Here is a 20,778-nt window from a genome sequence, read left to right on the forward strand (position 1 = left end):
GTGTCCAGTTCTAGAATGGGGAGGCGCTGGACCTGGCTCTGGATCTGCTGTTTATTAGTTGGGTGACTTGAGGCAAGTCCCTTGACCTCTGTGCACCTCAGTTTCTGCACCTGTGACATGGGGGTGTTACTAGGAACCGCCTTGTAGTGTTGCTTTGAAGACTCAAGGCAGTGTTGGTGTCTCTTTTCTGGCCCTGCGGCATGTGGGATCTTAGTTCTGCGACCAGGGGTCAGACCCTCGCCCCCTGCGCTGGAAGCGCAGAGTCTTAACGGCTGGACCACCAGGGAAGTCCCAGTGTAGGTGTCTTACTTTGGGTTTTCCCACAAGCAGACCCCCAAGACCAGAATTCCACTGCAGGTGGTTTATTTGAGAGATGATCCCAGGGAAAACAGCAGTGGAAGTGAAGTAAGACAGGAGGGGGAAGAAAGCAGATAATGGCTGTGCTGGTCAGTCAGCGGGCACAGTGGGGAACCAAGGTTACTACTGCAGTGCGGTCGCAGGGGTGCCACCTGGGATGGGAGGGAGCTGGGCTGTGTACCCCAGCCTGTCTCCACCGGTCCGTGCTTGGAGGCTGTTGCCTCTGGCAGGCTCATGAGCAGAGCAGTCTCCAGAGGCCTTAGAACGCCGTAGGCAAACATGCAGAGCAGGCAGCCGAAGGTGCCCTAGAATGCCACAGGCTCACAGGTCCTGACAGCTGGGGCCGGGCAGGCGCCTCACAGGCTGCATCATGGCGCCAGCACTCACTGAAAGGTAATGCCGGTGGGCTATTTTGCTGTTTTGAGTGGGGGGAAGACGCACGCAGACCTCCCGGCTCTTACTGAAGCCCCCAGAGCATCCCTGGAGGGTGGACCGCCTCGTGGTTCTTAGAGGCCTAGCAGAGCTGCTGTGGCCCTCGCAGAGACCCGGGGCGGGAGACCCCCTCACCAGCTTCCACGTCACTCCCAGGGGAGCTTAACGAGACGCAGAAGATGGAACTGGAGCGGAACGTGGCGCTGGTCCAGCAACAAAGCAGCGAGCTGAGTGTGCTCAAGGAAGAGATGGCACAGATGACCAGCCTGCTAGAGAAGAAGAACAAGGAGCTAGAGGCCCTCAAGCAGGCACTCAGGTGGGTAGGAAGGTCTGCACGGCGGGTGTGCGGAGCCCAGGCACACCCCAGTGCCCAGGGAGCCTGGCACAGAGAGGCAGGGCCGGGGGAGGGGGATGCTCAGTCAATGCTGGTTGAAGAGTTGAATGAATGAGTAGATGAATGAATGACGTACATTTCATTGCTTTACAACCTCATCATTTAAAACAAAGCTTTGCTCAGTTCTGTGCATCTAGACATTCCTGCCCAATATTCCAGATGAGTTTCAGCTTAAATGCCACTTCCTCCAGGAAGCCCTCCATCATTTGCCCTCACCAAACATAGCCAAGGGCTCCTGCTCTGCCTGGGGTCCATCAGCTCCTTCATGCCACTCGAGCAAACCCTTCTCACACAGCCAGGCTGCTCCCACCTGCTGATTGTCTGCCTTCCCCATGAGAACCCCTGTGTAGACTCTATTGACTCCCCAGCATTCACACGGTGCCTGGCATATAAAGGAACATAGTAAATATTGACTGTACAAAGGTATAGACTGGAGGTGTCAGAGGTCAGCTTAAACTAAATATATTGTTGTTGTCCCACGGATTTGTCTCAAAAATACATGTGAGTTTGCATTTTCATCTATAGTGTATCCATATTTTGACATAAGATTAATGTTTTTCCCAAGAAAGTTTGCGTAGAATTGATATCTCATGTATACCCTGTAGCTTCATGTGCTCCGTGGTTCATGGCCAAGGCAGATTCACATAGTGGTTAAAAGAATAGGCTCCAGACCCAGGCTGAATGGTTCAAGGCCAGGTGCCTTCACCTACAAGTTCCACGAATGCAGGCAAATTGCTGTACGTCTCTCTTCTTGTCTGTAAAATGGGGCAAGCAGAGTCCCCTCCTCATGGGACTTCTATGAGAAATAGAAGGGTTGACACATAATAAGTGTTAGAAACAGCAGACACACAGTAAATACCCCCCATGAATGTCAGAGCAGGTGTCCTGCAGACCCAATTCAGGAAGCAAGGATGGGTAGGGGCCTGCCTCTCTGGTCACTATAGCCTTAAGTCCCCCGAAGCTCATTTCTCTAGAAATCTTCGGGCAGTAGACTTGAAGGCTCAAAGATTTTGGTTCCGCGTAAAAATGGAGTCCCTTTTCCAATTCTGCTTGTGGGTACAAAGGTAATTCATGGTTCCCAGAATTCATGCTGCCAACCACTCTGCTGCCCAGTGTCTCATCTTCTCTTCCCTAGGGCCTCCCAAGAGAAACACAGACTCCAGCTGCACAAGGAGAAGGAACAGAAGCCCAGGAACATAACCCAGATGTGTGACATCTCGGTGCAGATAGAACTAATCCACACCGATATTTTCTTGAGAAGCCAGGAGGTGAGTGCCTGTCCTGTCCCTGGGCAGCTAGAAAGACAAGCTAAGAAAGAGCTCAGTGGTGGCTTTCTTTGGGCTTTTTTTTTTTTTTTTAACAGGGTGATGTGAGGTTCCAGTTTGAATGAGAAGGCACAGATGGGGAAGGGCGGTCCAGGCAGGGTAATGGCCACTGCAAAGGCCCTGAGGCAGAAATATGTTTCAGGAGGAATATATGTGGGAAGGAGGGCAGTTTGGGGTCTAGGAGAACTTTTATTATTTTTTTTTTTATTTATTTATTTTTTTGGCTGTGTTGGGTCGTCGCTGCTGCGTGCGGCCTTTCTCTAGTTGCGGCAAATGGGGGCTACTCTTCGTTGTGGTGCACAGGCTTCCCATTGCTGTGGCTTCTCTTGTTGCGGAGCACGGGCTCTAGGCGCATGGGTTTCAGTAGTTGAGGCACGCAGGCTCAGTAGTTGTGGCTCGCAGGCTCTAGAGCGCAGGCCCAGTAGTTGTGGCACATGGGCTTAGTTGCTCCGCGGCATGTGGGATCTTCCCAGACCAGGGATCAAACCTGTGTCCCCTGCAATGGCAGGTGGATTCTTAACCACTGTGCCACCAGGGAAGCCCCTTTCTTTGCTTTTGTAAACACCTTCATTTTAAGTTCCAAAAATATTATTTGCTTATGTGAAATGTATGTTATCAACAGCTTGGCATGTGTGCCATCAGACCTTTTCCTCACAGAAACCGCCACATGCTCATACAGTCAGGATTGTGCAGTGGTTGAAGGTCAGGCTTGGATTCAATTCCAATCTTGACTCCTCCACTCAGAAACCCTGTGACCTCAAGGATGCATCTGAGTACCAATTCCCTCATCTGGGAAGTGGGAGTAATACCAGTCACCGCCCCCACCCCCCGCATGGGGTTGTTGAGAAATGAATTTATACACACAAACACGTGCAAGCTTACATATACATATATTTATTTAATAGGTTTTTTTTCCAAACATGGTATCAAGCCGCATATATTCTGCAACTATTTTTTTCTCACATAAGACTATTTAATGGGCATATTGTCAAGTAAGCATGTAAAGATCTACCTCATTCTTTTAAACGGCAGCAATGAATTCTATCATGTCCCTTTTATCCAACCAGTGCCATATTGATGGACATTTGTTTCTACTTCCACACGTTGCTGTAGTTAATATCCTTGTAAGTATGTAGAACAAATTCCTAGATGTGATTCCAAGATGTCCAGAGGACAGCCTAAATTGTGCTTGGTATGGCCAAACTGCCTTCCCAAAGAGCCACGCCATTTACGCTCCGTGGCTGACTCTTGGCAACCTCTGCCCAGAGGCCTTTGCATGCCTGCAGGTCCCAGCTGCGCAGCACACAGGGATCATGTCTTTGAGCAAGAACAGCCTTCACCATGCGGTCCTCAATGGTGGCGCTCACACCTGTCCCCGTGGCAGGGACTGTGATGCTCCCCATTGTCCGTGGGCGGCTGACTATGGGTATGGCGCTTCCTGGAGGCCCCAGGTTTCCTGGAGTCCAGGGATCTCCTTTCACCCTTTGCTTTATGAAACTAGAGAGCAGAGCGTTTCAGTAATGGGCTTTGGACTTTCACTTGGAGACAGGGCCAAATGTGTCAGCTTGCCTTCCTGCTTTCTCAAAGATGCCTCTCCCCTGCCAAACAGCAGTGAGCCAGGGCCGCCCGCAGCGTGAAGGAAAGGGCTCGGCAGCCCAGCCCTCCGGCCCTGGCAACGATCACCATCCAGAGAACTTTAGCAGAGGTGTCTCCTCGTTACTAGGGCCACCTGGCGATGGGGCTGCAGGGGGTTTCGCAGCTGTGAGCTCCATGGGGGAAGCAGGTCTCACTCCTGTCGGAATCCAAGCTCTTCGTGCGGGACCCGGCCCATGTTCATTCACGTGTTCAACAACTATTGAGCACCTGCTGTATGCCAGGCCCTGTGCTGGGCTCAGGGGAGGATGCTCAGGGTCCCTGCCCACACCAGACCCCCTGCGACGCTGCACGTGTTTGCTGGAAAGGACTGTTGACCAGACGCCTGTGATTTTTAATTTCTATGATGAGGTGGGGTTAGTTGAGGAGAATGGGGGAGGGAGGCTGCAAGATAAAAGTAAAAAAGGATTTTTTCTTTCTCAGAATGGCTTTCCACACTCAGGCTACTTCCTGCTTTCTAAACCAGAGTGGGTCAGAGGGCTTAAGCATTGTATGAGAAAGAATCTCCATCTTCTCTAAATAAACAAATTCCCAGAAGAGCCATGAGTAAGGGTCACATCAGGCTCAGGCGAGCTCTGCAGGCAGAGGAAGGGCTGTCACCAAGCCCGGCTGCTGCAGTTGCCCCACCCCCAAGGCCAGTCACCCCCACCCATCTCCTCCTCTCCAGCCTCCAGCATATACACACACACACACACACACACACACACACACACACACACACACGACATTCCTGGTGTTTACTCCCAAGGCAAACATACACCCTCAAAGAGAGGGAGGCCAGTGTAGAAAGAGCCTGGCAAGTAAGCTGGCTGTAGCCAGGTTCGGGCTCCATTGAGGTCCTACTAAGTGCAGCCGGGGGTAGAGTGCCCCCTTCTCTCAGGGACTGAACCCTGGTCCCAGCAGGAACACTGGGGCAGACCCCTTCCGGCTCCGTATTTATTGAGCCTCTACTATGCCCGGGGCATAAGGCTGGGCCCTGGGAACAACACAGTCGACAACGGAGACAAACTCTGCTCTCACAGAGCCCACATTCTGGAAAAGGAGAGACACAGGCAAGAAACAAGTCAACGTCGAACAAAATGTCCAGCGGGAGTGAACGCTCCGAGGAAAGATACAGCAGGATTCCGGGCAGAGTAGCGTGTGGGAGGGGGCCTCCCGGGAGGAGACCAGGAGCAGAGCCTGAATGAACTGAAGGAATGAGTGGTAGGGACATGGGGTGAGAAGTGGCCCCAGGAGGACGTCAGACGGCCCTGCCGGGCTCCCCGAGGGAGGCCCTGAGCCTTGTCCCCATCGTCGCCAGCATGGGGCCTGGCACATGTCACACGGGCCTTCAATAAGCATTTGATGAATCAAGGAAGGAAGAGCAAATAAATGTCCCTTTCCCTCTTCTCTGCTTTGTTTTCCTGGTAGCATTGATCACTTTCTGGAATTTTAACATGTCTTTCTGCTTGTTTGGTGTGTCTGCCCCATAGAAATGAGCCCCCAGCAGCAGAGCTTTCTGCCTGGTTCCCCGACCTCCCCCTAGTGCTTAAAACAGTGTCTGGTGAGCACTGTCTCTCTGAACCAAAATTGTTAGAAGATTGTGATAAAACAAATTGTCAGTTTCTTCCCTTTCTCGCCATTTTGACTGGGACCTTCCCTAGCCACACTATTTACATCTGAAAACCATTCCCAACACCCCATCCCATTTCCAGTTTTTTCCTTTAATATCTATCACTGTCCACCATATATTTTCCATGATTATCTTATTTATGGTCTGTCGGCTCACACTAGGATGCGGAATCTATGACAACAGGGATTTTGCCAGTTTTAGTCACTGCTAAGTCCCCAGAGCCTAGAACAAGGCATGGCACGTAGACGTGCTCAATAAACCTTTGTCGTATGAAGGAATGAGTGAATGAATGAATCACTTACCCTAGGGGAGCACTGTTTAATTGGGAGTCTATGACAGGGCTTCAGGGGGTCTCTGAAGCTCCAGAAGTTGTCTGCAAATTTTTGTATGTGCATTTTTCTGGAGGAAGAAAGCTGCATTCTTCCTATTCTCAAAGGGGAGAATATGTGCATGACCCTTAAGAGATGAAGAAGACCTTTCCTTGCCTGTGCCCTTCGTAAACCCAACTCTAGCGACATGGCTAGTGACTACCATATGGGATGGTGCAGATATAGAATATTTCCATTGTTGCAGAAAGTTCTGTTGGACCACACTGTTCCAGAGGGTCCAGAAGTCTCAGAGGAGTGTTTTCCTTTCTCCAGACCAGCCAGGAGTCCGCCCATCAAATTCCATCCAGCAGATATTAAACCACCACCCTTATGACCAGCTAAGAAGAAAATATCACATGTTCTTACCTAAAAAATGCCCCCCCGTGGGGCTTCCCTGGTGGCGCAGTGGTTGAGAGTCCGCCTGCCGATGCAGGGGACAGGGGTTCGTGCCCCGGTCCGGGAAGATACCACATGCCGTGGAGCGGCTGGGCCCGTGAGCCATGGCCGCTGAGCCTGCGCGTCCGGAGCCTGTGCTCCGCAAGGGGAGAGGCCACAACAGGGAGAGGCCCGCGTACCGCAAAAAAAAAAAAAAAAAAAAAAAAAAAGCCCCTCCACGGACTTCCCTGGCCGGCCAGTGGTTAAGACTCTGCGCTTCCGCTGCAGGGGGCGCGGTTTCGATCCCCGGTCAGGGAAATAAGATCCCGCATGCCGCATGGTGCAGGCAAAAAAAAAAAAAAGCCCCTCCAGGAGCAAATTTGATGTGATTGTTCAGAGATGACACCAGAATGACAAGTGGAAACCCAAGCTTAGAAGAATATTAGAAGAAAAAAGAAATAAAACATGGGGAGGGAACATAGGGGGGATCTCTTATTTATAGTGATGCTAAGTAGGTAGGAAAGTTGGAAATCTTCCTAGATGTGACTTTGTATTCGAAATGAAATTTTTAAATTCCTTCTCTGCTGAAGCCCCGTAATGATATTTTCCAAGGTACTAAGTAAGTGACAGGGTTTCTGCTAATCCATGATTTGTTCATGTTTCTTCAAATACAAGGGAGGGAGATTGTGATCACTGATAAAGCTGCTGTCCTCACCATTCTGGCCACAGGAGCAGTCCTTCAGTGATCTAGGGGCCAAGTGCAAAGGGTCCCAACATGAGGAAGTCATTCAGCATCAGAAAAAGGCCTTATCTGAGCTTCGTGCGCAAATTAAAGAACTTGAGAAGGCCTGCTTGTCAAGTAAGTTTCCTCCTGCCTAGTCACCCCCTCTGTGCTGAGAACCGTGGACCCCAGAATTGAGGGTCCACTTTAGGGACTAACCAATTTGCCAGGACCACCATCTTCTATCCCCATCATTTCATAACTAAAAAACATAGTTATAAAAAAAAGATGGGCAGGAAAAAAAAAATAGATGGGTAGGCATGAGCTCAGAGTCAAGAGCAGGCCTTGATATTAAATAAACAGGATTTCATGAAAAACTCACAACCTTGTCCTTCTTTTTCTTATTTCATTGTGGCCCAGTGGAAACTTTTTCATAGACGGATGCTGTGCAAGGACCAACCTTGGGGAACTTCCCAGGATAAATACCCTGTTTAGAGGGAATAGGGCTTTCAAGAAACCAAGCTTGCTGCTGGGTGGAGCACTGGGCTAGGACACAGAAGCCTGGGTTCAAGTCCATCCTCACACCTGTGGCCGAAGGTTCACCCTCACTGCCCCAGCCCTCTGAGGCTGCAGCCTCATATTAGCTGTGTGGCCTTGGACAAGTCATTTCACCTCTCTGGGCCTTGATGCCTCACCTGCCAAGGGAGGATGGTGAGGTAATTAGTACTGGCCTGTGGTAAGTGTCCAGTAAATAGCAGCTGTGACTTTTATATGCAGTAACTTCTTCCTGAGCCTTTCTTTTGAGTGTAAATTATTTCTTTTATAGATCACAAGGACCACATGGATGGATCATTTCTAGACTTAAAGACCCTCGGGATGGAAAAAAATGTTCAGAAAATATTGGATGCAAAACCTGACTTGCCAACTTTTTCAAGAGTAGAGATCCGAACGGTAACCAAAGGAAATTTGTCTCTGCACTGACTGACACATGGGGAGGGTGGGCATGAGGACAGACACTAGCCGTGTGCCCTGGCACCACTGTATACATCATTGGTTCGAGGCCAGGTCCTCCCTGATGGGCTAACACTTGTGTGGACTGGTCGGTGCCTGGCCGTACCAGCGATCCAATGTTTGAATAGAAAGGCGGCTTCCCATCATGTACAGCATAATATAGCATTGCACTGATGCTGGCCAGGTCAATCTCTGGGCCCTCCTTTTCACATCACATGTTATATTCTGCAGAAAAGATTCAACAAGCTGATGTACAACATTATGTCATGAGCTTGCCTAACATTTGCTTTTTGCTATAAACTGAAAAACATGAACACATAAAGGGCAGCAGAAGGGAGCCATGATGAGTAAGAAGACACAAGTTCTAGAATCAGAGACCTGTGTCCTAATCCCAGCTCTGCAAGCTCTGTGACCTTGGGCAGGCTCCTAACCTTTCTGGGACTTCATTTCCCAGCTGTAAAATGAGGATGGAAAAATTAAAGGAGATCATTATGTAAAGTGCTTATCCCAGTGCCTAGCTCATAGCGAGCACTTTAATAGATGATAGTTATTATTATTAAACAGTATTTAAATAGTATTATCCAAGACAAACTTCCTTTCTTAGGGAGCATAGTTTGTATTTGCCAGGATTTTCAGAAGTAATTTGATTGTTAGGTTGAAGGTGCCCTGTATCCTAAATGGATGTTTGATCGGGTGTTTGATTGACACATGACAATGGACAGCTCAGGCCAGCGTGGCTTGCTGCGGCAGCTGGTCTAAACCAGCTTTTGGAAAAAATAATAAAGCCATCCTATCTGTACCAGCATTTTCTCCTACAATTTTTCTAGACATTTGCTCACACGTCTAGAGATGTGAGTCTTCAGAAACGTGTTGGTCTTCCTGATAAACTCGAACCTTCCTTCTCTGAGGCTGGGAGTAGAGGGACCGTCTCCAGGTGGGGAGCTCAGCTGGATCTCATGTCCTCATGATCCTGCTTCCAAGACCTTCTCCTTGGCAACAAGCCCTCATCCCACCACTGACACCACAGAGCAGGAAACCTCCCAACTCTCAATCCTCCAAGGTTGGCAGTAATTAAAGGAAAGAGCAGGAGGAAGAATAGCTGACATCTGTGAACTGCTTACTGTGTGCCAGGCGTTGAGCTCAGCCGGCTCCATGCCTTATCTCATTTAACCATCATAGCAGCCTTGTGTCATAGTTACTATTATTGTCCCCGTTTAACAGATAAGAAAAATTAAGGCTTCAGGAGGTCAAGTACCTCACCCAAGTCGCAGAATAATGACTGAAGACACACCAGGGGTGTGTCCCTGGTGGTCTGTCTGCTAGCCTGCAGAGACCGGGTGGGGACTGTGTGCTTGGATCCTGCAGCCCAGGCTCTTCCTTAGTGACCCTCCCCTCAGGAAAAGAGGGGGCGTCTGGAGAGGTACAGAGGATGCAGCTCAGGGTAGCTGAAGACACTGAGCAGCATCTCAGGTTCTTTTTGCAGCAGATCTGCCCGGTTTATTGTCATCTTCAGATACCCTCTTTTATTCTCATCTCCATAGATACATAGACAAATATGTCCACTCTCATCTATCACAGTCACTTAGGGGGCCTTTATATTTTTGTACTTGTTTTGTTTTTAATCTCAGAGGTTTTCAGGGTAGTGCCAGCAAATGCTAGGGCTAAGAGAGGCTCATGGCAAGCATTAAAAGCCAAGTTATTTTTTAAGGAGGCTTATTATGGTTATTTGTAGTCATTCAGATCAGGTCCCCTATTCAGTCTGGTGGCCTTTCCATGCAGTCAGTTGGGCTTCCAGCAGCCAGCTGGCTGGTTGGGGTCTTAGGGAGATGCAGCTGCAAACACTATCTGCATTGTCTCTGGAAAGGGTCTGAAGTGATGCCCACCCATCAGGTTCCAGAGCTAGGAGAAGGTTGGGCCAAATCTTGTGAAGGGCATGGTTTCTGCTGCACAGAAATGAGATTCCTTTGATAAAAAGGAGGGAGGCTATTTTCCACTTAACCTTCATTCGTTCATTCAACAAACATGCCCACTATGCACCATTCGTTGCCAGGTGCCATGCTGGGCACAAGGAGGGAGATAGTGAGCAAAAGCCGCATGGTCCCCATTTTTCTGGAGCTTGTCTTCTCAACATCAGCGGTACTGATTTTTTGACCCAGGTAACTCTTTGTTTGGGAGACTGCCCTATGCATCGTGGGGTGTGTAGCAGCATCCTTGTCCTCTATCCACTAGACGCCAGCAGCAATTATGACAACCACAAATGTGTCCAGGCATTGCTAAATGTCCTGGAGGGGGTAGGGTGGACAGAGTCACCCCCGGTTGAGAACCACTGGCCTAAAGGGAAGATAGACGAGACGGTGGCCAAAGAACGGCACAAGTGATGCATCATTTCAAAGGCAGTCGTGCTCTGAAGGGGTAGGAACACAGTCCTAAAGAAAGCAGTTCACAGAGTCAGACTGGATTTAAAACCAACTCTCTTGGCATTGACATATATACACACACACGCTACCAAAGGTAAAATAGCTAGCTAGTGGGAAGCAGCTGCATCGCACAGGGAGAGCAGGTCGGTGCTGTGTGTCTACCTAGAGGAGTGGGATAGGGAGGGTGGGAGGGAGACGCAAGAGGCAGGGGATGTGGAGATATATGGATACGTATAGCTGATTCACTTTGTGATACAGCAGAAACTAACACACCATTGTATAGCAATTATACTCCAATAAAGATGTTAAAAAAATCAACTCTCTCAAATTATTCTTTGCAGTTCTTCCATTATTCTTTGGGTTATTCTTCTGGATGTAGAAAATCATAATGGAATGCCAAGTGAGTTTTTTTCTTTTGTTTTATTTCAGCCTCAAAATGGCCTTTCCAGCCCAGGGTCCATCATGGCCACTGAGAAGTTAGGGAAAACGGATGTGGCTGAGGCTTTAGATCTTAGTGAAAAGCTGGTAGGTATACCCAGCATCAGTCCCCTCCTGTCCAAACCTGTGTGCCCTGCAGATAGTTTAAAACCAACGCCACATACATGTTTAGTTGTTACAGTAGCTCCACGAGACCCATCTCCTATCCAAGCATGGGCTGGAAATTGCAGAGCCCAATTCCTTGGAAGACTGGGTAGTAAGAATGAATGTTTATGTCTGTTGTCATTCCCCCTCCCCCACTCCCCCCAATTCTCAAAAAGGCACAGTGTAAATGGATGCGGGGGAAAATGAAAGTCCTACTAAAAGCCCCAAATGCACTCATTTGCAAAGCATGTGTTTCTTCTCTGCAACTGCAGAAAATGAATGAAACAGAATTTGATGTTTGCCTCCTCAAAGTGGCCACCAGCGGTCTTGGGCCAGGCCTCTTACCTGTGAAACGCTTTCTCGTAGTACTTGGATATGAGCAAAACCCTCGGGACTATGATGAACATCAAAGATATGTCAGGTCACGTGTCCATGAAACACCTCTCCCCAAAAGAGAGGGAGAGAGTCCACCAGCTTCGACAAAGAGACCTCTACCTGGTGTTTGATAAGATCACCCTACTCAAGAACCAGCTGCAGAGAAAAGAAGAGCTTTTGAGACGATACGAGAAGGACATTGAACAGCTCAAGTATGGCCCGTGTCCCCGGCAAAAGGCCCAGGCCTCCATTCTCCAGGCTAAACCTCGGTGCAGCTGCAGACCCGTAGGGACCAGGACAAGAGGACAGAGGCCTGGGTGTGGAGGGGGGAGGCGGGATGGTGACTGAGGGCCTGATGGACCCAAGTCTCTGGGCAAGAAAGCAGCAGTTAAAGTACCCTACTGTTAAGGAATAAGGTGCACCTTTTATAAATGTGTCTGATGTTTCACCATGTGTGTGCTTTTCATAATTCCATCCTATTTTCAGTGGTATCCGTTCCCCCACCCTCTCTGGGAAATTGGGAGGGGCTGGTAGCATAACCTTTGGCCCCTGCATGCTGCACGTCCACAGCCAATGGGCTATTTATTCTGCCCTCTAGTCCCCACATCTTCAGCCTTCCCCCCACCTGTAATGAAACCGCGAAGCCAGGCATACATGGAAGTGTGCTGAGGATCTCCCAGGTCGGGAGCATTGGTGGTGAGTGAGAAAGATGAGGAGAAAAGAGACTTTGTCTCTCCTGTGTGCTCAGGCAGAGCAAAGTGTCGGTTCAGATGTACCAGTCACAGGTGGCAAAGCTGAAGAACATCTCCAAAGAGGCCGAAGAAAAGGCGCTGCTGAAGGAGGCCGTGGCGCACATGGAAGAGCGGCTGCACCAGGAGAAGAGGGTCACCAGGGCGATCAGGCAGCAGAAGGTGAGAGGTCCCTGCTCGGAGCAGAGCCTCTGAGGCTGCCCCTCAGCTCCCTTTAGAAACAGCCAACTGAGGTCCCAGTGGGATCCAGGCAGCACAGAATGCATTCGCTCATTGCAAAGGAAGGTGGCAGAATAGCTTTAGCGTTAGGCAGACTTAGGTTTAGACTCTTGTTCTGCCATTTACTGTGTGACTTCAGGCAGCTTTCTTTTTTTTTAACATCTTTATTAGAGTATAATTGCTTTACAGTGTGGTGTTCGTTTCTGCTGTATAACAAAGTGAATCAGCTATATGCATACCTATATCCTCAGATACCTCCCTCTTGCATCTCCCTCCCACCCTCCGTATCCCACCCCTCTAGGTGGTCACAAAGCACTGAGCTGATCTCCCTGTGCTATGCAGCTGCTTCCCACTAGCTATCTGTTTTACATTCGGTAGTGTATATATGTCCATGCCACTCTCTCACTTCGTCCCAGCTTACCCTTCCCCCTCCCCATGTCCTCAAGTCCATTCTCTACATCTGTGTCTTTATTCCTGGCCTGCCCCTAGGTTCATCAGAACCTTCTTTTTTTTTTTTTTTTTTTTTTTAGATTCCATATATATGTGTTAGCTTAACCTCTCTGAGACTCATAGTCTAGCTTGCCTCTATTTTTTTAAACTTTCTTTTTTTTTAATTTAATTTTTATTTTATATTGGAGTATAGTTGATTTACAGAGTTGTGTTAGTTTCAGGTGTACAGCAAAGTGATTCAGTTATACATATACATATATCTATTCTTTTTCAGATTCTTTTCCCATATAAGTTATTACAGAATATTGAGTAGAGTTCCCTGTGCTATACAGTAGGTCCTTGTTGATTACATATTTTATATGTAATAGTGTGTATATGTTAATCCCAAACTCCTAATTTATCCCTCCCCACCACATTTCCACTTTGGTAACCATAAGTTTGTTTTCAAAGTCTGTGAGTCTGTTTCTGTTTTGTAAATAAGCTCATTTGTATCATTTTTTTTAGATTCCACATATAAGTGATATAATATGATATTTGTCTTTGACTTACTTCACATAGTATGATAGTCTCTAGGTCCATCCATGTTGCTGCAAATGGCATTACTTCATTCTTTTTTAGGACTGAGTATTATTCCACTGTATATTTGTACCACATCTTCTTTATCCACTCCTCCATCGACATTTAGGCTGCTTCCATGTCCTGGCTGTTGTGAACAGTGCTTTCTGAGACTCATAGTCTAGCTCGTCTGTATTTTTTTAACTTTTGATAATTCGTGTATTTTATCTTGTTCTTTCTATCCAGATAACTATTTTTTCTACCAGTTTTATTGAGACATAATTGACACACAGCACTGTACTGAGCTTAAGGGTGTCCAGCATCATGATCTGACTTCCCTGCCTCCTGAAATGATGACCACAATCAGTTGAGTGAACAGCCCGAGTGTTTTTAAAGGCGGTGCTTCTGATTTTCATTGTTCTGCCAGGTGCCAGGGATACACCGAGGAATAAGCTCTCTGAGAATAAAGATTTGGGTTTGCTCTTCTGAGTAGCCAGAATAGTACTCCAGTCTTTCTGACTTGGGGCTGTGTATTTGTACACGCATGCTTGCGTGTATGTGTGTACATGTGAGTATGTGCTGTGTGTTGGCATGTGTGTGTATTTGTATGTGTGTGTTTGTTGCCTGCATGAGCTCTAAGGAGGCCAAGGTCATAGAAGGGTGCCCTTCTCCTCAACCAGGAGGTGATGGTCAGATAGTTCCTTGCAGAAGCCTGCCCTCCATCCTGCGAACCTTCCAGGCAATAGGTTTCCAGACAGCAGGCTCTCTGGCTTAGAGCCCCAGAAATGAAAAGTGGCTGTCCTGCTCTGAGGGAGCGTGGATGCGGTGTTTCCAGTGCTCACTGCTGTGAATTAAACATCACAGGCCTTAGTATGCGTGTGTCATGGGGCTGCCTCAGGCAGAGGACAGTTTCCTTTCACACCAAGCAATGCCAGGGAGAGCTGGGCCAGTGACAGAGTTGTGACTTTCCCTTTGATGTGCCCTCTGGAGAGCTCACCCCTCCCAGAAATGCCCCCGACCCACGCCCCCAGGGCTTGGCAGACTAGGCCCCAAAGCAGAGACACCAGACCACAGAATGGGACAGCGAAGGGCCCAAAAAAAGCCATTGTCATGTACTGAAAACCTGAGGATTTACATAATCAGGCTTCACATGCATTATTCATGGGCTGCCTCATTCATACACAATGCAAGGGACATGCCAGCCTGTTTGTCAGGAAGAAAACAATAATATATTTTAAAGTTTTGCTGGATCCTAAAGGGCACTTGTATACATCTGTCTTGGCATCCGTTCCTTCCAGGGAGTATATCTTCGTTGTCTTTAAGCAGAAATTAACAGAAAGTAGAATTCCTCTTTTCTAAGTTTTACACTTAGTATTTTCACAAGGAGCCTTAGTTTTTTAGCCTTCTGTATAAAACTTTGAAACTCTTCACCCGTTCACAGAGGTGGCAGGGTTGAAGCACTGAGATGAAATTACACATCTTAACCTTCAGAATTGCACCCCCCCAGAAAAATGGAGTTTGTCGTTTTAATGTTGGACCATCTCTTCACCAAGCAGACCTTTCAAGAATCAAAAGTCATATTTCCACACTAATATCTTTGGCTGTGAAAATGAGACTTGGTATAAGATGCTGGGCCTTCACAGCGAACTGGGCCTGTGGCTCTGTCCATGTGGCAGAGGGACAGGAACCGCGGCCCAGGCCGTGCTCACTCGAATCCACATCCCACATCAATCGAGAAGCCGGCAGTGTCTCTCAGAGTTCAGAGGCCAGATTTGGAGTCAAATAAATAGGGGTCAAGCCCCACCACTGCCCCGAATGACCCTGAGTAAGTGGCTTGACCTCTGTATCCCAGGTTCCTCAACAAAAGCAACCAAAACTGTTAGCGAGGGGCCTACTGCGTGGGGCAGCGGGAGGGTTAAATGGCAAAATGCCTGCAGTGCCTGGCACATCGCAAGCCCCGTTTCTAAGGGGGAAGAATAGGCAGCTCATGGATGGGTGGGGATTCCTCTATTTCTTTCAGGGAGCTTCCTGCCAGCTGACGCCTTCCCCGGTCCTCCCAAAGCCGCCAGCTCTTATGGGACGCGCTCTTCTCTTTGGTGAATACGACTAGGGCCACGGCCAAGAAAGGACCCAGATACCTTTTGTGAATGGGCTAAGGCTGGGATTTTCAATAAGAAATTTTTAAATGCACAGAAGTTGCCACTTGGGAAGCACGCAAGCCCTTTCTTAGGGCTTGAAGTGGAAGAAAGGCTGAAGGGCACCGGCTGCTTCTGGCAGGAGAAGCCGCTCAGCTCTCCTGCCAATCAAATCTCCAGCCAATCAAGTCCTGGCTAGGGGGCGTGACCACCGCTTTGCCTTGTGGTCTCAGCCAGGAAAACCTACCCTAACCTTTCCTCTGCTTAATTAGCTCAGATCCCTCTCCTTTAAGATGAGAATAAAAATGGCACCTAGCTCGTAGCCTTCCCAATGGGAGCTTGTATACAAAAGCCTTAGCACATAGGACCACAAAGCATACACGCTCTCCTACCATCGTCATTATCCTATTTTCTTTAACTCACTATCTTCCAAGATTTCCGTGGGCCCAGGTATTCTCAAGATTCTGGCTTCCTCCGTGCCACTTGTGTGTTTTGTTTGTTTGTTTGTTTGTTTTTGCGGTACGCAGGCCTCTCACTGTTGTGGCCTCTCCCGTTGCGGAGCACAGGCTCCGGACGCGCAGGCTCAGCGGCCATGGCTCACGGGCCCAGCCGCTCCGTGGCATGTGGGATCCTCCTGGAGCAGGACACGAACCCGGGTCCCCTGCATCGGCAGGCGGACTCTCAACCACTGCGCCACCAGGGAAGCCCCACAATTGGTAGATGTTGTGTAGGAGGAGCGTGGGATGGGAGGGGCTTGGGGTGGTGCTCTTCCGCCCACAATGATGAAGTAGAACCATGTGGCCAGGCCTATGCAGCATACGGCTAGAAGAAGGCTAAAGAAAAAGACCCTCCCCCACCCCCTTCATCACATCCCAGTGAGTTCAGTAAAGTTCAGGAAAAGCAGGTGCACAGGGGCCAGGCTCTGCCCTTCAGTGCCCAGCTGCCCACTGATGGAACTTAATCCAGGACGGAATTTTGCAGCAATGTTCAAACTGGGGTTCCCTGGAGCCTTTGGGTGCCATTGAAGGGTGTGACTCTCAAAGCACAGACACCTTTCTCCCGCCAGAGAAGCTCTCCATTATCTTATACCCCAAGTTCCTCATGGGATTTTGCTTGGATAAACGGTTCTGCAAAAAAAAAGGGGCGGGGGGGATGGGGTGGGAGAGAAGAAGGCTGTTGGTTTAAAACTAACCCCTGCTTTATAATATCTGGGAATTTGGATAGTGATTGTCTCAACTGAGTTTGTGATAAATACTGAGTGGCTGCAGGCTCGAGGCCTTCTCCACGGAAAATGCCTGGAGGGCAACTGTCAATTCAATACGGGCCCATCAGCCTTCACGGACAGTCCTCTGAGGGTAGAGTTAGCATCCTTCTGGGAGAATGGAAGAGTCTTGTAAGCACCTATGCCCTGTCCCAAAAGACAGCCTTATTTCCTCCCTGAGTTTTGTGACTACCCGGTAGGGTTGCCAGATTTAGGGGAAAACAAACAAACAAAAAACACGATGCCCAGTTAAATTTTAATTTCAGATAAACAACAAAAGCTATTCAGTATAAATGTCCTAAATATTACACGGGGCATATTCACACTAACAAATTTGTTGTCTTCATTCTGAAATTCAGATTTAACTGGGCATCCTGTATTTTATCTGGCAACCCCTCCAACGTTTACTGAGCACCAACTAGACACCAAGCAGGGAGGTTCTGAAGCAGGTGTCGCAAGATGGCAGCCCACAGATATATTCCATTTGGCTCATGGGATTTTTTTTAAAGTTACATTTCAAAATAGGGCAGTTTCCTGGAATACTCTGGATTTCCAGCTTCTCTGGGAAACTTGGAAGATCTGGCGACCCTAGGCCCACAGACCCACAAGCCACCATCACAAGCCTCCATCTTCCAGGCCCCTTAGAAAGGCGCTGGGCTCGTGTGTTTGCTGCTGTCCACCACCAGCCCAGCTCACTTCACCCACTTCTTTTACTTTCCTGGCCGCTGTAGGAATCAGGTTGGCGACCCCAGTGGATGCTCAGGGCTCTAGGAGAACGTCTCCTTCCTGACACCACTGCACATTCACCTGCGGAGTGTCAGTCTGCAAGGGAGACCCCAGTTCCCTCTCACTTTTGTGTCTCCAGTGCCTAGGGGATGCTCTTTCTTTGATGAGCTGCCCCTGAGGTGCAGGGTCTTGAGCAGATCAGGGTCAGCAATAGTAATCAAACCCCAGGGGAACGGCAAGCTCCAGGTTTTCAGTGATGCTGTCTTCCCAACAGGCCCCTGTAGTCCCTGCCAGGGAGGTTAGCCACTGGGGCTTTCAACATTTCCACTGGGTGGAAAGCCACTGGACATCTACAGCCTCTTCCACTGATCTAGGAGGCTCTGCTTCCAGCTAAAGCAGATCTGTCCTCCAAGAAGAATACAGTATCCTTCATAGCCTTCTTGGTTGACCACCTCCTTCTCTGCTGGAATCTGGAACAGAGATTCCCTAAAAGGTGCAGCAGGACAGTGTAGCGTTACCCCAAAGCCACACCCCCTTCTGCAGACCTCTATCCTCACCTCCTCACCTAGGAAGGCTCAACATTCCATCCAAATGGGTAGCATCTGAAAGTTGAGAAAAATCCATTTTTCTCTGATGCAAAAGGCAAAGAAGAACATAAGCTAAATTTTGTCAATATTCTTTCTGTGTTAAAGAGACGAATGTTTGTAGAGCTGATGAAGAACTCAAAGATGCAGAACTCACATTTCCAGGTGAGCCAGAAGAGAGAAGAGAGAAAACCCTAGAACGTCAGCAGGAAGCCCAGTTGACAGTTATCCCACATCTATTATGTATTGAGCATTTGGCATGTGCTGGGCACAGAGCCAAACACTCGACGTGCAGTATCTCTTTTAAGCTTCACAACAACCCTATGGGGTGGGTGTTGTTATTATACCCAATTTACAGATGAGGTGTCTGAGGCTCAGAGACTTTCTTTGTCCAGAGCCACACAGCTCAGTAGGAGAGCTGGGAATCAGTGCAGATCTGACACCCAGGTGAGTGCTAGCTTTTCCTCCTTTAGGTTATAAACCTCCAGGTAATAAACCTGATACATTTCCAGTGGCATTTCTCTTAAATTTCAAGGAAGCATCCTCTAGAATTCTCTTCAAAGTTGAGAATTAAGACCATGAAATCTTGAACATGTTGAAACATTGCCATTGACAAATCAGCCCTGGAACTGGAATTAAGCCAGTCCACGTTCCCACTTTGCAGACAGTAGAGGCGAGCTCTCAGGAAGCTAGAAAGCCAAACACATTTTGGTTGAATATGAGAGAGGAGACATTCAAGTTTGATAAAAGGCCACAGTCATGCTGAGGCAACCAAATTATCATGGGAAGAAACAAAGATATTCTAGGTGAGGGATATATTTGGAAAATAGAAGCTTCTCAACCAGCATCCATGTGCTAAGACCAGAAGGTGGTTATTCCCCAGAACAGGATGTTAAGAGGATAGAGAGCATCCTGAGGGCCCCACTTGATCTGAGACGTTTGCCACCCTGCAAAGTGGAAACGACTGGAAGTTTGTTACTTATTCGCTCACATATATGACTGAGCTGGGAGGAGGAAGAAACTGCCCTACATCTAGGTTTTGTCTGAGGACCACCTGGGGATGTGAAACGGCAGAGGAGATATTGGGATGGGTCCCGGATGTTGTGGGAACATTGTGCTTCTCTGAGATGTGAGACCCCCTGGAACTTCACGCTGCCTCTGGCTTTAACAGAAGCGGGGCAGATGGTACTTCGGCTAAGAGCAAAGAGCCAGCTTCCCATTCATTCTCCCTGCCCTCCAGCCTGAGCTTAGAAGTTTGGTGTCTAGAATCTCCTCAGTACAGAAAGGTTTCCTCCAGGTTCCTTGCCAAGTGTAACTTGGGCGACTCCTTCCCCAAGAGTGGGCCTTGGGCTTCCCTGGTGGCGCAGTGGTTGAGAGTCTGCCTGCCGATGCAGGGGACACGGGTTCGTGCCCCGGTCTGGGAAGATCCCACATGCCGCGGAGCAGCTGGGCCCGTGAGCCATGGCCGCTGAGCCTGCGTGTCCGGAGCCTGTGCTCTGTAGCGGGAGAGGCCACAACACTGAGAGGCCCCCGTACCGCAAAAAAAAAGGGGGGGGAGTGGGCTTTTTTAAGGATATAGGGGTGAGTGCCTCATAAAAACTGGGAGCTGAAAGAGAGCCTGGCCTCGAAATAGAACTGGTAAGCCATCAGATCTCAGGCATCATCTCTTTTACACACACACAAGCATGCGCACACGCACACACAGGCCGTATCTCCTCTCTGTGTCTCTGTGTGGCTCCCCTGATCTCTGCTCTCTCCAGTCATGTGACCGGAAGGAATGACCTCACGGTCCCCCAGTTCAAAGGACCAGCCCAGGAAGCAAGTAGCATCTTAGAGCCCATAAACCCAAATCCTGGGAGTGACCATCTTAAAAGCCCAGCCCGTGCCAAGTGCCCGATCAGCTATGACCAGGGACAGAGTCACACACATGGCTGCCTGGATCCAGGAGTTGTGCTCAGAAAAGGGTTAGACAGACCCCCTAGAGTATGCTGCATTTTACCCTCCTAACACATCAGAGACATAAGGCATTCAGTTCAGTAACAGCTTTTCGAGAGAAAGTCCATCCCAATGAAATTGCCTATAATCAGAAACTCCTGGTTCAAAAAAAGATGCAAATGTCGGAAGAAAACGTTATCTGTGTATCTGGAAGAGTGTACACCAAAATGTGAATAAGGTTACCTGTGGGTAGTGTGATAATGGTGGATCATTTTACCTTCGTTTTGCTCACGTCTATGTGTGTATATAAATATTTTTTACAACAAAGATTTTATTTTGAGTAAAAAAAAATGCCATTTGAGATATATTTGGGGATCTCCCTACAATTATAGAGTTTGGTCATTTGTTGCTCTTGCTTGTTGTAGGTTGGAGCCAGAAAAGGCACCCCAAAGATGGACCAAGGAAGGGAGATGCTGAAGAGAGAAATGTCCAGCAAATCCAGCCAGAGCCTTCTGTTTTCTAAACCTGGTGGAAGGAACTAG

At 48.5% G+C, this 20,778-nt stretch overlaps 1 protein-coding gene across 1 annotated transcript in view; it reads left to right on the forward strand.

Annotated features, from left to right (window-relative positions):
• LOC307048510 (forkhead-associated domain-containing protein 1-like) overlaps window positions 1–20,778 on the forward strand; it is a gene marked incomplete at both ends in the record, with an annotated part of 154,093 nt that extends 133,315 nt beyond the window's left edge. Inside the window, 8 exon segments of the mRNA XM_079697600.1 lie at window positions 946–1,105; window positions 2,319–2,451; window positions 7,246–7,375; window positions 8,064–8,188; window positions 11,095–11,190; window positions 11,614–11,834; window positions 12,371–12,533; window positions 20,662–20,778. Of these exon segments, the coding sequence (XP_079553726.1) occupies window positions 946–1,105; window positions 2,319–2,451; window positions 7,246–7,375; window positions 8,064–8,188; window positions 11,095–11,190; window positions 11,614–11,834; window positions 12,371–12,533; window positions 20,662–20,778 (1,145 nt within the window).

The sequence above is a fragment of the Hyperoodon ampullatus genome, assembly GCF_949752795.1.
Source record: "Hyperoodon ampullatus genome assembly, chromosome: 2".
Taxonomy (NCBI): domain Eukaryota; kingdom Metazoa; phylum Chordata; class Mammalia; order Artiodactyla; family Ziphiidae; genus Hyperoodon; species Hyperoodon ampullatus.